Source organism: Rhinichthys klamathensis, unplaced genomic scaffold (genome assembly GCF_029890125.1).
Source record: "Rhinichthys klamathensis goyatoka isolate OS25496 unplaced genomic scaffold, OSU_Roscu_1.1 h1tg000461l_1, whole genome shotgun sequence".
In the NCBI taxonomy this organism is placed as follows: Eukaryota; Metazoa; Chordata; class Actinopteri; order Cypriniformes; family Leuciscidae; genus Rhinichthys; species Rhinichthys klamathensis.
This window is the reverse complement of record NW_026606950.1, coordinates 1,635,614-1,652,500: the sequence shown is the minus strand read 5'-3', so window position 1 is coordinate 1,652,500 and position 16,887 is coordinate 1,635,614. Positions and strand designations below refer to the sequence as shown.

Sequence of the window (16,887 nt, the reverse complement as noted above, 5' to 3'; positions counted from 1 at the left end):
TAACTTAGCTTATCTGATAATTTAACCCTTTCCCCGCCAGCATTTTTTTTTTTAAAGTTGCTATAACCACCGCCAGTGTTTTTGACCATTTTCACCAAAGTTTTATGGCTCCAAAAATATTTTGGTGTATGAATATCTGAACAGGCAATATATAAAAAGAACAAACCGACCCTCTGCTTTAAAAAAAAACAAAAAAGAACCCATTTTATTCTAGCTTTTTGCATTCTTTTTTTTTATCAACACTTGAATGTGGGTAAGTTTCATAAAAAAGGCAAAAATTCCAGATCAAATTCAGAACGATGATCAAAACACAGATGGAGTCGATGGAGTCCATCAACACCCCAACGCTTCACAGTCCTAAAGCTCGTCCTGGGTCGACATTTCACTCTGTAATATTAGGCAGTTTTGATTTATATAATGTTGATGATCGCGTTATTTTACATCTGCAAATGCTTATATGCTATGGCTTGTTTCTGCTTCTTCTTCACCTGTGTTGTTTTGATCAGGAGATTCAGTCCTCTTACAGAAGATGTGTCATAGCGCCCTCTGCCGTATAACAGTGAAAACACAGAAAGACGGAAAATTCTGTCAACGGTGGGAAGGGTTTTCAAGGAGTTAATAGACTTGTTGACCTTGACATACAATGTCTGCAGGGGTCCTTTCCTTTCTATAATGTAATTTATTTCTATGATATAATCCCTTGACTTTGTTGGTCATACCACATGACTTTGCTAAAAAAATAAATGATAATTTTTTTTTTTTTATGTCATTGCCCTAGATAATGCACCTAGCCCTCCAAACCAAAATGATAATGTGCAAAAAAATATGGGATTGAAAAGACTGCAAATATGTTGGGTTGACACATACACAATAGCTAATGTTTTGTTCATTAAATCAGAGCGTGTTCTACTGGGACTCAAATTACGTTGCTAATGTGCAGCCAAGGAAAGCACAATTCTGCAAACTAACTGTGCAGATGGCCAAGTTTGTGACAGCATATTGCAGAAGGGAATTCACTGAGGACATCTGACAAAGTCAATTTAAGTTTTAAAATCCTAAAAGAAGTAGTCTTAGAGGTTTACGGATGCACGCTTGGTGGAATTTACAGTAACTCTAGCATGATTTAAGAGAAGTTAACAGTGAAAAGCTGCCAGAAGACTGTGTTGTAATGAAGGAAGTGATATGGAGGGTGGTTGAGTGTACCTGTCCTTACTTTCTCTGACACTGACCTCAGCTTTGCTGAATGAACGAGTTTTTCGATTAACCACCACTCGTTTCGTCTTGTAATTACAGCATGTCCATGTCCACGTGCTTCCGAGAAAGGCTGGAGACTTCGAGAAGAATGACAGCATCTATGATGAGGTGAGGTTTAACTGTCTTACATGTTCCAGTTCATGTATTACATATTGTCACACACATTCTGTCAGTACGTACTGTCATCATGCAAGTCAAATTTACATCTAATTTAGTTCTTAAAGGGATAGCTCACCACAAAATGAAAATGATGTAATTCCAAACCTGTATGCATTTCTTTCCTTCTTTTAACACAATGTTAGTTATTTTGATGAATATTTAACATTTTTAACAATGAAAGTCCGTAGGCTTCCATCCAGAGTTGTGAATTTGACTTAGGTGCAAAAATGGAATATCGCATGAAACATTTGTGAATGAAGCGCAGTTTCAATCGCCATGAACAAAGAGAGCAAAATCGTCACTTCCTGGGAAACTGCCGCAAAATATCTGTAATAAAACAATTTTGCAATCGGGGAAGCCACTGTGCTTCTTTTTCCTACATCATAAGTGACTGATGGTGTTTTTGGGAGGAAAATATACCACGTCATTTTGATTATGCATCTTTTCAGAATGACCAAGTCAACATTTGAGATGCTGTGCATTTCAAAAGTCCAGTTAACCAATCACAATATCTGTTAGGGCAAAGTCACGTGAGTTTTTTGTTGCACACTGTTTACCACTTTATTCAGTAAATGCGCTTCCATCATAGTTTGTGCAAGTCTAGTTGTCGGATAACATTTTTTTTTATCCGGCTCAATTAAGCGCATTTTTAAAAAAATGTATGCGCATCTTGGCCTTTCCAGCCATCGTTTTTTAAGCAACATCCCAAAATTTGCATACAAATAGGTGAATGGAAACAGCTAATAAAGTCCAAAAGAACATTGGACCCATTGCATTATATCAACCATATAATGAAGTCATCCATCCATCCACCCACCCATCCACCCATCCATCCATCCATCCATCCATCCATCCATCCATCCATCCATCCATCCATCCATCCATCCATCCATCCACCCACCCAATCCATCCACCCATCCATCCATCCATCCACCCACCCATCCATCCATCCATCCATCCATCCATCCATCCATTCATCCATCCACCCAATCCATCCACCCATCCATCCACCCACCCACCCACCCATCCATCCATCCATCCATTCATCCATTCATCCACCCACCCACCCACCCACCCACCCATCCACCCATCCACCCACCCATCCACCCATCCACCCACCCATCCATCCATCCATCCATCCATCCATCCATCCATCCACCCACCCAATCCATCCACCCATCCATCCATCCATCCACCCACCCATCCATCCATCCATCCATCCATCCATCCGTCCATCCATCCATCCATCCATCCATCCATCCATCCATCCATCCATCCAAGCTGGTGTGTGGTGGGCGTTCTGGCGCACTATGGCCGCCGTCGCATCATCCAGGTGGATGCTGCACATTGGTGGTGGTTGAGGAGATTCGCCCTTCCATGTGAAGCTCGTTGAGTGCCTAGAAAAGCGCTATATAAAATGTAATGAATTAATTAATTAACCCGTCCACCCACCCACCCAATCCATCCACCAATCCATCCATCCATCCACCCGTCCACCCACCCACCCACCCAATCCATCCATCCATTCATCCATCCATCCATCCACCCATCCACCCACCCACCCAATCCATCCATCCATCCATCCACCCACCCAATCCATCCATCCATCCATCCATCCAATCCATCCATCCATCCATCCATCCATCCATCCATCCACCCAATCCATCCATCCATCCATCCATCCATCCATCCATCCATCCATCCATCCATCCATCCATCCATCCATCCATCCATCCATCCATCCATCCATCCATCCATCCACCCAATCCATCCATCCACCCACCCATCCATCCATCCACCCATCTTTCCATCCATCCATCCATCCATCCACCCACCCAATCCATCCACCCATCCATCCATCCATCCATCCATCCATCCATCCACCCACCCAATCCATCCACCCATCCATCCATCCACCCATCCATCCATCCATCCATCCATCCATCCATCCATCCATCCATCCATAGACCCACCCACCCATCCACCCTGCCATCCACCCACCCACCCACCCATCCATCCACCCATCCATCCACCCATCCATCCATCCATCCATCCATCCATCCATCCACCCAATCCATCCACCCATCCACCCACCCATCCATCCACCCACCCACCCACCCATCCATCCATCCATCCATCCACCCACCCACCCACCCATCCACCCATCCATCCACCCATCCATCCATCCACCCACACAATCCATCCACCGACCCATCCACCCACCCATCCATCCATCCATCCATCCACCCACCCACCCATCCATCCATCCATCCTTCCATCCACCCAATCCATCCACCCATCCATCCACCCACCCACCCATCCATCCATCCATCCATCCATCCATCCATCCATCCATCCACCCACCCATCCACCCATCCATCCATCCATCCATCCACCCACCCACCCAATCCATCCACCCACCCACCCATCCATCCATCCATCCATCCATCCATCCATCTATCCGTATTTTTAAAAGTATATTACAGTCATATATATAATGCAATCAATTTGAATCCTTCCGAGTGTTTTCTGTTCTGTATATTTTATATTGAAGTATGTTAATGCTAGCCTGAATATCAGCAGGTTCATATGAATATTCCACTCAACCCATTTATAAGCCTTGTTTTTTTTTAATTCCCAAAAGCACTTGGAGAGAAATGAAGGGCTTCATCAACAGTGTTTGACCGGTGCATGATAAATTAGCTTGTTTTTAATTTGCATGTGGTCATGAGGGTTATTGTAGAGTTTTGCTGTTTATATTTTCGGTGTCCTGCACGGCAAATGAGAGAGCTGTCTTTTGTTTTCGTATAAATAATGACTGAGGGCTGTCCCCCCATACCTTATACTGTTAAATGTTTTATAAGTTAAACTAGGCACATTTACTCTCTCATAAAGCCAATTTAAGAGGCGACAGGGCTTTAGCGTCCCACTGCTACTGAAGATTACTGAAGAAATGTTTTTCAAGCAGGTACTTGCCGTGTGCTTTATGCTGTAGTAATTGTCCCTGGCAGGAGAGTGGGAGTAGTGTCACAAATCAAGCCAAAAGTTTTTTGTGGAAATTTCATTTTGCAAAAAAGTAAATACTGTACATGAGCTAATCATCTAGTGCATGACACTTTCTCTGGATATTTATAGAGGAATCCAGTCAAGAACATGTCCTCTCATGACAAAATCAAAAGAATGAAGACATTATTTTTTGCTCCAAGAATTTTTTTAGTTTTTCATTTTTTTTGTATTGTGACACTGTTTTCGTGACACATTTCCCTCCAAATTTTCATTACCGCAAAATATTAAATTGTCATAAACATAATTTAAAAAACAACAACGATATGTATTAATTGTAATTGTAATAGGTGTAAAGTAATTGTGCTATCATGATAATAATGATTTAGGTGCACAGCTTTTATGTCCTTCTGATTTAAACACACACACACACACACACACAGAAATTTTTTACTGAAATAGAGAAAATTACTAATTAGAGCATTGATTTATTTTCCTTATTTCTTTCTTTCTTTCTTTCTTTCTTTCTTTCTTTCTTTCTTTCTTTCTTTCTTTCTTTCTTTCTTTCTTTCTTTCTTTCTTTCTTTCTTTCTTTCTTTCTTTCTTTCAGAAATCAGTTTATTTTTGAGTTAAAGTAGTGCTAGTCTTGCACTATTAGGTCATATATCAGAGAGAAACAGTTTCTCTAACAAGAACAAATATAGGCCAGGACTTGATTTTGTCTATTGGGAATTGATTGGATAGTTGGATGGTTGTGGTTTGCTATTGGTCGATCTCATTTGAGTGACAGGTTGTCCCGCCAGTAAACTAAAGATTATGAGGGCACATTACTTTTTTTTTTTTTTTTTTTTTTTTTAAATAAGGATGTGCATTGATAAAGAGTAAATAATGGAATATATATATATATATATATATATATATATATATATATATATATATATATAAAGTGAGGAAGAAAAAATATGTGATGTAGATGTAATGCGGTCTTCTGCTAGATTCAGCCAATATGCTGAAAAAAGTTTAACTCAATTTAGTTAACATGACTGATTACTCCTAGGGGAAAAAGGGTTTCTGCTAAACTGCTTTTAGATTACTTTTATTACCATGTGCAATATAAAGTCATACATTATCCAGCATACAAAAACAAATTGGAGGTTTATAGTAAACGTTTTAACAAAATGTTGCATTTAAAGACAACCTCACACATAATTTGTAAGAGTGGATTTTTTAAAGACACTACAGCCTTCATCGTAACAGAAATGTTGTGAAAGTGAATGCATAAAAAACAGGTAACACTTTATAATAACTGCACGCTATTTATCATAAGCATTAGTAAACAGTTAATTTATCATTTATAACGCATTAATAGACATTAATAAGCAGTTGAATACAGCTATAAATGGTTTATTCTTGATTTATAAGCACATCTATAATGTGTTAAATAATTGTATTTTCATACTTTATTAATGATTCATTATTGATGATGATATAAATGATTCTTTATTATTAATTAATTTATCATTTCTAAATTAAGTATTGCATTATTTACAAACCAGTTATTTAGGAGTTGTCAGTGGTTCATAAGATCACTTAGAAAGTGTAAGTAAATGATTAATAAACTATTTAAATGTACATTCATACATTTTATTATACTAGTTGTGTGTTAATAAATGCTTTATTAACATGTATTTCTACTGTAATTCATGATTATTTTAGGTAGTTATAATGCATTTAGTAGTAGTCAGTTAACTATTTCTGTAAGATCATCTTTATACATTGTAAAGCATTTATAAAGGAGATTAAAAGGCTCATTTATCTTCTAAACAGAAAAAGGAGACAAACACAACATAGTGAGACAAAACATAAATGTTTAAGATAGATGAATGTACATTTAAATAGTTTATTAATCATTTACTCACACTTTCTAAGTGATGTTATGAACCACTGACAACTAAATAACTGGTTTGTAAATAATGCACTACTTTGTTAAGAAATGATAAATTGATCATTAATAAAGTATGAAAATACAATTATCAAACACATTATAGATATGCTTAAATCAAGAATAAAGCATTTATAGCTGTATTCATAAACTGGTTATAATGTCTATTAATGCTTTATAAATGATGAATTAACTGTGTACTAATGCTTAGCTAATGATTAATAGCGTGCAGTTATTATAAAGTGTTACCAAAAAACTAATTTGCCATAATATGTATTGAGAAAACAATCGAAATAAAATCTAAATAGTACAAATTGAATGAAACAGGAAAACACTAAACCCTGATATCCGCAAATGAGATTGACCCCAATTGAACATTTGTTTATTTGGGGCATCAGTGTTCCTTCACTGAGTTTACTGTATACATATTAATCATACAGTAGACAACAAAGTAGGACCAACATGACTACATTTTGTCCACAAATGGCAACAGCTTCTGCATAAATATAAAGAGCATTAATCCTCATAATGGCTCATACTGCTGTATGTAATGATCTCTTAAAAATGAATTGCTTGTCTTGCAGCATTCCTCATTTTTAGAAGTCGCTTTAGGGTAACGTGTCTGCATAAGAAATCAGGGTTTCACTTTATTTGATGGTCCCAACACATTCTGTTGACTATAAGAAACGTTGCACCTACATGTCTACTAACTCTCATTAGAGTGTTAGTTGAGTATTAATAGACTGGTAGGGTTAGGGTTAGAATAAGTTAACATGTAGTTGCAAAGTTACTTATAGGAGGAACATCACAATAAAGAGTTAGCTGATATTAAGTCTACTAATACTCTAATGAGAGCTAGTTGACATGTAGAAAAGTTACTTATAGTCAACAGAATGTTACCGAAATCAAACTAAAAGTGACACTAACCATATTGGCAACACAGGCTCATTGGAAAAACATACATGTGGCAACAGCAGAAACGTGAAGAAAAAATATGTGCAAGTGTACCTGGACAAAAGCTGTTGGTCAAAAGGGTGGTCACATCAAATACTTATTTGATTGAGTTAATATAAGTTAATTGACAATTCAAATCTATTCATGACATTATTTTTGAAAGCATCCTCACTTTACAACATTTTAACACACGTGCCTTAAACTTTACTCAGTACTGTAGCTTTGGAGGTAGGTGTGTGCATAATTATTATGCAAGTCGATACTCTGATCATATTTCTTTTTCAAGTACATTTTACCAATTCCAAACCATGAGTCTTCATAACTGCTATTTGTTTTGTATGTAATCATTTAATAAAGTGACATATAATTGTAAACGAGGGCTGGAAGTGAATAATGCCTCATATCAGATGTGCATAATTAAGGAATTTTCTTGAAGGTAAAAAGAGCCAAGAAAGAGATTTAATTCACACTGAAAGTCAAAAATTATTAAATGCCCTTGAGAAAGATGCAATTCTAAAGCAATACTAGAAATGGCAAAAAAAAAAAAAAAGGTTGTAAAGAAAAGACACATGCTAACTGCAAAATAATTAGGTGTGAAACCAACTGGAACCACCATTTTCCAGAACTGCAACTTACTTGGAGTCTCCAGAAGTGCTAGTTGTCAGGAGACTTTGCTAAGATAAAGCATCCTGAAACTTGAGCCCACTTAATAAGAATCATAAGCTGAAGTGTTTGCTAAATAGAAGATGTTTTTAGAGGCCGATAGTTTGAGAGTGACTCTTGAGGCACCAGCACCACTTCCTCTTGTACCACTGTTTGAAAAATGTATTTCAGAGGATCTGACAGTGAGTTTTGGGAGTTCATTTCAAGTCCATGTGCTACCCTGAAAGGTCCCACTTGCTCATTGTTAGTAGCAGCTCACACCATGACTGCCTGTCTGACTTGAACTGGTGCTGGTATGTGGCCAGAGCAATAAACTGTAAGACGGCTAAGACAGTGCTACAGGGAGACAATAGGACAGCTGATCCATGTAACCATGTGTCCCCCCATATACAGTATGTTCGAGAACTTGCAAGTGCCTTGGGGGAAAAGTGGAGTAACATTGTTTTAATCACACTTGGAATCATTCATTTGTCAATCAGACTAAAGTTGTTTTTGCTGCAGACTACAAGAACAACTCAATATATATTTCTTGCTAATATTCTGTGGAACAAATCCAATCCAGACTGCACAGGACTATCCAACCAATGGAAGACATGGAGATATTCACGAAAAGAGCAATTATTTTTGCAATTCAGTAGAAATCGCACACTTCCGCTTTAACATCCATACTTTGAAGAAACTATTCATGTGCCAGTTGATGAAGATTTTAGTTCAACCCTTTAATCTTTTAAGTCCTTTTATCTTCCCTCTCCTTCACTTCTGAACAGGCCTCATCCCAAGCACAGGGCCCAGAGCTTCAGGCATCACAGTTAGGGTGTTTACCCAGCACGGTTAACAATGGGACTCCAGCGTGGGCTTTTATTTGTCACTTTATTGAGACAATGTGACATGCTACAGTAGACTCCCGCAGCGTGGTCATAAAGAGCCTGACAGCTCCTGTGTGAAAGATTCAGTCGTCAGCGCAGCTTTTGTGCTCCTGCTCGGTCTGATGTACCTGATGGCATTTCCACTTCCCTTTGCAGTGTCACCTTGCCAAAGAAAAGACTATCGCTGCTTATCATACTTGTGTTGTGGCGATTTTTCTTCCCTTCTATTCTTCCCTTTCTCGCTTTTATTTCTTTGTCGTCGCCTTTATATTTTTCTTTTTTAATTTTCTTGTCAGTCAATCGAATGGTGGTAGAAGGTAATTTATTCTCCTTTATTTACCCCAAACTTAAAGTTCTCTCAATATTTGCTCTCACTCAAACTGTTCCAAACCTGTATGGCGTTCTTTCTTTTCAATTTTGAAGAGTTGTGCTGATCGCTCTTTTTCATGCAGTTACAATGAATGAGGACTGAAGCTTTCAAGTTTTCAAAAAGACACAAAACACCATTAAACTTTCATAAAAGTAATTACGGCCTATGACTCGTGCTCTATATTCAAAGTCTTCTGAAGTCATCAACTATCTCTACATGTGTGAGAAACAATTTAGGGCCAGATTTAATTAGCAGGGCAAGTTAGCGTGAGAGCGCAATTCCAAAAAAAGCGCAGATGAATATAAAAAAATAAAAAGAGGGTTTGCGCTGGCGCAAGCTGTTAGTAAATCTGGCCCTTAATATCTAAATTGGTATTTCCATTGAGTTGTTAAAGGGATACTTCACCTCTGGAAAGATGAATGTGTATTTAAAACGGGTTATTTATGTAGAAGAAATGTGAAATTATTTTTGAATTTGGAGTTCCCTTTCGAGGGAACTCTCGCTGCGTCGGAAATCGACATATTGGGGAACGCCTTCGGCATGAAGCGTCTGAAGTCAACTATTCAATCTCGATTGGCGTAGCCTAATCACGTCACTCGTGACGTCGCATGTGACGGAGAGCGGAAGCTATAAAGGGACACCAGAACAAAGCAGCATCAGCTTCTGGTCTTCAGAAAGCTTTCTGTGTCAACCTGTTTGTCTTATTTGGTGTTGTCTGTCACTCTGAAATATATATATATCATGGCGAACAATAAGGAGAAACTATTCAGTCAGTGTGTATCCCCTTGCCCGCGTTATTTAAGCGAGGGTGACGCACACTCACTCTGTGTAGTTTGTCTGGGAGTGGAGCATGCACAGGCAGTGCTCGAGGGCGCTGTCTGTGCAAACTGTTTTTTGTATGAAAGAGCTCCGCTCGCGTTTGAGCCTGTTCAATCAAATAGATCAGGCTCGCGATTCCAGTGCATCAGGTCTCGCGGCTGTCGAGGCAGCGCGCCGCTTGTATGCATGGGATTCGCACGTGGGGCTGGCATATAATACTGAGACGGTTGCGACCCTTTCTCTGTGTTTATTTACCAGCTCCACTGGTCTCGCGCACGGTTCGGAAGCCCGCACTGTGGCTTCTTCCGACCGTGTTAAAGACCCGGTGTTTGATTTATCTGGCTCCGAGGAGTTAGATGTTCTCAACACAGGTTCGCCATTTTCCTGTAAAAAAAAAAAAAAAAAAAAGGAGTTGCTGGAGGTTGTAACCAGGGCAGTGGCTAAATTAAATGTTGATAGCCATTTAATAAGCAGGAAGCGACTAAGAAAAATAAAATGAATGAGCGCTTCCTGCAGACCCAGTCACAATCTTCGTGTCAGAGCCTTCCCTTTTTCACTGATCTCCATACTGAGGTGTCGAGATCGTGGAAAAGTCCATGTTCAGCTTAATTATTTTCCCCCATGTATATATTTACATCTATTAGGGAATCTAATAAGAATGGTTAGGAGGTGATATGCCTCGGGTAGAGGAATATTTTGCGAAATATTTTCTCCCCAACATTGCGTCACCCCTGATAGCGCAGACACTTCCATCCAAATCTCGTACTTCGAATTTGTTAGGGAAAGCATATATGGCGGTGGGTCAAGCCGGTGCATGCCTACACATGATGGGGTTAATACAGGCATACCAGGCTGACCTCCTCAAAGAGGTGGATGATAACTGGGAGGTCTCACTCAACAGTACTACTGAATTTCGTAGAGTGGTTGACTTATCTCTCTGTATTATTAAAGAGACGGCCCGTGCCATTGGCCGTTCTATGGCAGCACTAGTCGTCTCAGAGAGACGTTTATGGCTAAATCGCTTGGGGATCGGGGAGAAGGACAGGGCCTTCCTTCTCGATGCCCCCCTTTCGCCTTCTGGCCTCTTTGGCGACGCGACAAGAACCGTTGTCGAGAGGCTTCAGAAGGCAGAGCGACAAGCAGATATCCCCAGTTGTCAGTCCAGGTCTCATGGGGTTGCTGCCAGGGGGCAACCTCATGGGACAGCTGCGAGCTCCTCATATTTTTTGAGAAGGTTGCCTCTCGTGCCCCCCCATATAAGGCTTGGGGCCAGAGGAAACATTCTCGCACAAAGTCCTCCATACCGAAGACAGGTCTGAGGACTGTCTCTCGGGTTAAGATGGTCCTGACCAAGAGGTCTTGTCGTAACACGCTCGTAACACGCGGACCCTTATGGGCGTTCCCCCAGGAGGGCGAGTACAAGAGTCTCGCCCCCTTATGCAGCCCTTAGGAAATCGATGTTTGCTTCCCGGCGCCGATGGCGCCTCGGGACACATCGGCTTCCAGCAAACACAAATAGCAGCCCGGAGACGTTGCGGCCCTGTCGAGTTCGCCGCCTCTCAGGAGGTCTGTAGAGAGCATATTTTGGTTAGTTCCTGCCAGTTAGCTGCTTCAGGTCACCGAAGCCGTTTGAAAATGTATAGCCGAGGCCAGTCTCGAGGGACTGGTCCCCATAATGGCATATCTAGATACCCTGAAGGGTCTTCAAAATACAGCCTAGGGGGTCCTGCTTATAGTCGAACTAATAAAAAAAATATTATCTACTAGGGGTGGTTCACATGTTGGCCAGCCCCGAGCAGGGTCGGTTCTTGGAACAGGAAGTCTAGTCCCTCTTAACACAGGAGACCTCAACGTGGGCTCTTCTTTGTTTACGGGAGCCTGGGTTCTACAGCCGGCACTTCATAGTTCCTGTGAAGGGAGGGGGAGTTAGGCCTGGGTTTGGATCTCAGGGTACTGGATCAACCTCCGAGGGGGTTTAGATTCAAGATACCGAATGTCAGTCAAACCAGCTCCGAGGACTGGTCTGTCGTGATAGATCCACAAGCTCCTTAACTCCTCGTTCCCTTCTAACCCCATCACAGGAAGTTTCTGAGATTCGCTTTTGGGGGGAAAAGCTTATCAATTTACGGTTCTTCCTTTCGGCCTAGCCTTATCTCCTCGCACCTTTACTAATGTATGGATGCTGCCCTTGCTCCATTGAGACTTCAGGGGATCTGTATTCTAAATCATATAGATGACTGGCTCATTCTGGCTCAGTCAGAAGAACTGGCGATTCAACATTGAGATGTTGTTTTGCGTCACTTGAGGTGCTTGGGGTTGACACTCAAGGTGAAGAAAAGTTCCTTAACTCCTCTTCAGAGGACTACGTTCCTGGGAGTAGAGTGGGCCTCAGTCACGATGCAGGCACAATTGTCTCCTGTTCGTATAAATACTAATTTAACCACAATAAAGACTATTAGGTTGGGCCAGGCCAAAGAGAAAGTGTCAAACACTTTCAAAGAGTTTTTGGGCCTCATGGCTGCAGCTTCCATCGTAATTCCTTTTGGTCTGCTCCGCATGAGGGCCTTACAGTGGTGGCTCAGGACCACGGGGTTTCTCCGCTGGCGAACCGCTTTCGCATGATCAGAGTTATGCGCAGATGCCTTTGTGCTCTTATCATGTGGAAGAAACCATGGTTCCTGTCTCAAGGCCCGGCTTCGGGAGCACCATGTCAGAGAAAAACTTTGACTACAGATGCGTCCCGCACGGGTTGGGGTGCGGTTATGGAGGACCGTTACACCCGAGGTACTTGGAAGGACCATCATCTCTCATGGCATATTAATAGCTTGGAGATGTTGGCTGTATCCTTTGCCCTGTGGCACTTCCTTGTAGACCTCAGAGGCCATCATGTTCTCATTAGGACTGAAAATATGTTGGTGGTCTCTTATATCAACCGCCAAGGAGGCCTGAAGTCACGCCCTCTTTCTAGACTGGCGCATCAGATTCTTCTATGGTCCCAGGATAAATTTTTCTCTGTTAGATCTATTTATATTCCTGGGGTTGATAATGTGAGAGCAGATATCCTGTCGAGGCAGGGGCTGAGGCCCGGGGAATGGCGGCTCCACCCTGAAGTAGTTGAGCTTATATGGAGAGAGTTTGGCCGAGCGGAGGTTGACCTGTTCGCTTCTCATTTTATAACCTATCACACTGACATGACTGACACATGACAGTCTGCTCACGCACACGCACACAGGTTTCCCGGCGGCGCGATCTGAGATTCGTGCGACCGGTTCTGTGTTTAGTGTCCCGGTAGCGAGCGTGACTTCTGCGCAGCTGTAAAAAGTACGACTGGATTAAAACCTTCCACTGTGGATGCTGTGCTTTTTCTTCACGATGCTCTGAGACTGTTCTTAGCCATGTTAGGAGGTTGTTTTTTGTTTGATTGGACTTTATTTTCTTGAGTCTGTTGGAAACTATTGGAAGAATGGCCATGTTCTGTAGTGAAGACTTGATTTTTGAGGTAAGATAACCTGCATGTTTTTTTTTTATGTCATTTATTTGATTTGTTTAGATTGCATTCTCTGTATTGTATTGTAAACTCATTTAGTTTGCGAGCACTGTTGCGCTGTTGTGACTGAGCAGCATGCAGTTTGCCTCAGCTTTTCAAAAATGACAATAAACGTTTAAACTAACGTTAACTGTCTCTGTGATATGCTTAAGTTGTTTTATATCTATGGATTTTATTGTAGCCAAGTAAAGTGTTGATTTGAGAGGCTATAAATGGACCAAACATGTTTAACTCGCTGTCGTCTGCTTGGTCGTCATAAAAAAAAAAGATTTCTTAATTACTTTATAAAGAAATAAAAATAAACTTACCGTTAGATACTTTGCCATTGAGAACAAAACATATCTGTTTTACTGACTGCAACATATTGGCAGGCTGTGTATTTTTTATTATTATTTTTTTACGGGCTCGGGTCGGACTCGGGCTGATCATTCTGATGAGCTGTCGGACACGGGCCGGGCTAGGGCCTGAGCGTCTCGGGCCAGGGCCGGGCTAGGGCCTAGATTTGAGGCCCGTGCAGGGCTCTACTATAAGTCTCATGGAGAGTCCTCCCTGGCGAGTCCCTATTAGGAGAGATCTTCTTTCCCAGGCCTATGGTACAATTTTATATCCACGGCCGGAGTTATGGAGACTATGGGTCTGGCCCCTGAGGGGGATCAACCCATAAATAGGTTGCCCTTTCCATCGAGGTGATTAGGTCATCCATTCTAGAACCCCACTCTACTAGGAACTAAATATTTTTAAGAGGTTAGGTACGGCATTGAACCCAGTTAAATACTGCCCACTGGCTTCAGTACTAGCGTTCCATCCTGTTCTCTAACGGGACCTCCCGTTTATGCTTAGGGCCTCTGTGGCGGTCTTAGTGCCCTCCGCAAGCTTCTAAGGGTGAGCTCGTAGGGACATTCCCACTAAAAAACTCCATGTTCCTGTAGATTGGAGGATGAATCCTGTCATCTAGCCTATTGGCATCAGGCTGACGGGTTATCCCTGGCTCCCGTCATGTCCTGGGGATGAGTTATATTAGAATACATATAAGAATCTTAAGTCTGCTTCCTGTTCGTCCTACTCCCTGGAAGAGCGGTGGCGTTGCCCCCTCTTACTCGAGGGCGTGGGAGCCACTCTATCTTATTTCTGCCTCGACACTGAGGTGCCTGTAGGCAATATCATGATTCTCCGGGTATTCATCATATAAGAATAGATTTGAGTCTGCTTCCTGCTCGTCCTGCTCCCTGGAAGAGTGGTGGTGCTGCCCCCTCTTACGTGATGACGTGGCAGCCACTCTACTTTATTTCTGCCTTGACAATGAGGTGCCTGTAGGCAGTATCATGATTCTTCAGGTAATCCATCCTCCATCCCATGTGTCGGATGGTCAAGGTCGTAGCCTGGGAGGCCCCTATGTTAGGCCTCGGGCTGGTAGGAGTTAGATCTATCGAGATATGTATCAAGGGCTAGGAGCTATCCCCCTTTTTCAATTAGACAGTTGGTTATCTACGGAAACCTCTCATAACTGATATACGAGGTGCGCTCTTGCCTTCACCTCTCATCTAATATTTCTTTACTGTCTGGGGTTCCCATCCATGGGGTCCGTTGAGCCACCGGCTCCAGACCTCCCCTTCTTACACCAAATCTTATGACAATCTAGGTTGGATCTGCCTTCTCATTCCTATCGTCCGTGAGTGTGCCAGATGCTTCACACCAGGGCGTATTCTCTCAATGTGGCGCAGTGGACATTTCATTCCCCAATGTGTCGATTTCCGACGCAGCGAGAGTTCCCTCAAAAGGGAACATCTCGGGTTACGACTGTAACCCTCGTTCCCTGAGAAGGGAACGAAACGCTGCGTCCCTCGGCCACACTGCTTGCGCCCTGAAAACGACTTGCTTCGACCAATGCTGACGCTGCTTTGTTCTGGTGTCCCTTTATAGCTTCCGCTCTCCGTCACATGCGACGTCACGAGTGACGTGATTAGGCTACGCCAATCGAGATTGAATAGTTGACTTCAGACGCTTCATGCCGAAGGCGTTCCCCAATGTGTCGATTTCCGACGCAGCGTTTCGTTCCCTTCTCAGGGAACGAGGGTTACAGTCGTAACCCGAGACGTTTTCTAGACTGAGAAAAGCCAGACAATTTATTTTTGGCTTATGTGGATGAAAGACAACAACTCCCAGAATGCACTTGCTTCGCTGCCCTAGGAAGCCATGCCTACCGGTAACGGAGCGCAGTAGTTAAACAACAAGTCTAGGCTATAGTGAGTCTCCGTGATGAGTCTGCCCGAAAATGTGTTTCGAGATCGCCCAAAATGTCCGGGATTCGGCTTTTGCGTTCTACAGTCACCATTCATCATGTTTACTGTGGCGAGCAGGACGAGTGAGGGCCGCGGGAGAACGGCGCGAGGCCGGTGGCGTGATTACCGATGAGCGGCACCTGTGAGACGCACTGGTCTCGTATCTCTCACGGAAGAGCGGGAATTTTCTTAGCAATGCTACCGATCACTTGTTTAGCGTTAGACATAAAACTTCCGTCTCAGGGGGATATGAGGTAGCCTGGTTCTACCAGACTCTCGTACATTTCATTTGTACAGAGAGTCTGGCACTGCTCCATTGACAATCGTTAACTTCCTTGTAGGTGGGTACTTTATTGAAGTCTAAAACTATTGGATCTGCCCAGAGTCCCTCTGGATCTGCCACCAATCGCTAACGTTTGCTCGTGATGTATGTCGAACCCCGTGGGGAGGAGGGCCACAACATCATGGCCAAAACAAAATTAAGCAAAGATTGTTCTTGCTCCGGCTTTAAGTTCTTAATATTCGGCAGTGTTGCTACAACGGACCGAATGGCTTCGCTCGTATCTTTCTCCGCTGCAATTACTGAACTACAATTCAAAATAACACACAACGTCATCGTTCTCAGCCACTCCCTCTGTTCGCTGATTGGCCCTACAAAAAATTGATCGGAGAAAACCAAAGTCTACAGCACAATCCCAGACGTAGTACTGAAGGAAAATGAAATTGAGCGGAAGTGCGTAGGAGGGCGCAGCCAGGCTAGATATGAGGCTGGAAAGCACGGTAGTTTGAAAATACTACAGGTTTTCTACTAATACAAAGCTTAATGCTAAATCCTGAAGTATCCCTTTAACTGCTCCAACCAGATCATTGAGCCTGTTTGTCATGGACAATTTGTTCAGACCAGTTTTGTGAACTGAATTTGACTTCTTGAATGAGGCATCGCTGTGTGTCTGTGGATAACGACTCAAGTTTTGGTAATATGGGTTAAGAATATGATACAAGGCCCGGAGTCATATGATACAAGTCCTCTT

The 16,887-nt window shown here is 42.3% G+C and overlaps 1 protein-coding gene across 2 annotated transcripts in view; it reads left to right on the top strand.

Annotated features, from left to right (window-relative positions):
- Nucleotides 1-16,887, top strand: part of fhit (fragile histidine triad diadenosine triphosphatase) — a 423,559-nt gene that overhangs the window by 334,114 nt on the left and 72,558 nt on the right. For both annotated transcript variants that reach the window (XM_056236697.1, XM_056236698.1), the window contains exon 6: nt 1,294-1,362. In XM_056236697.1, the coding sequence (XP_056092672.1) occupies nt 1,294-1,362 (69 nt within the window). The remainder of the gene's footprint in view (nt 1-1,293; nt 1,363-16,887) is intronic.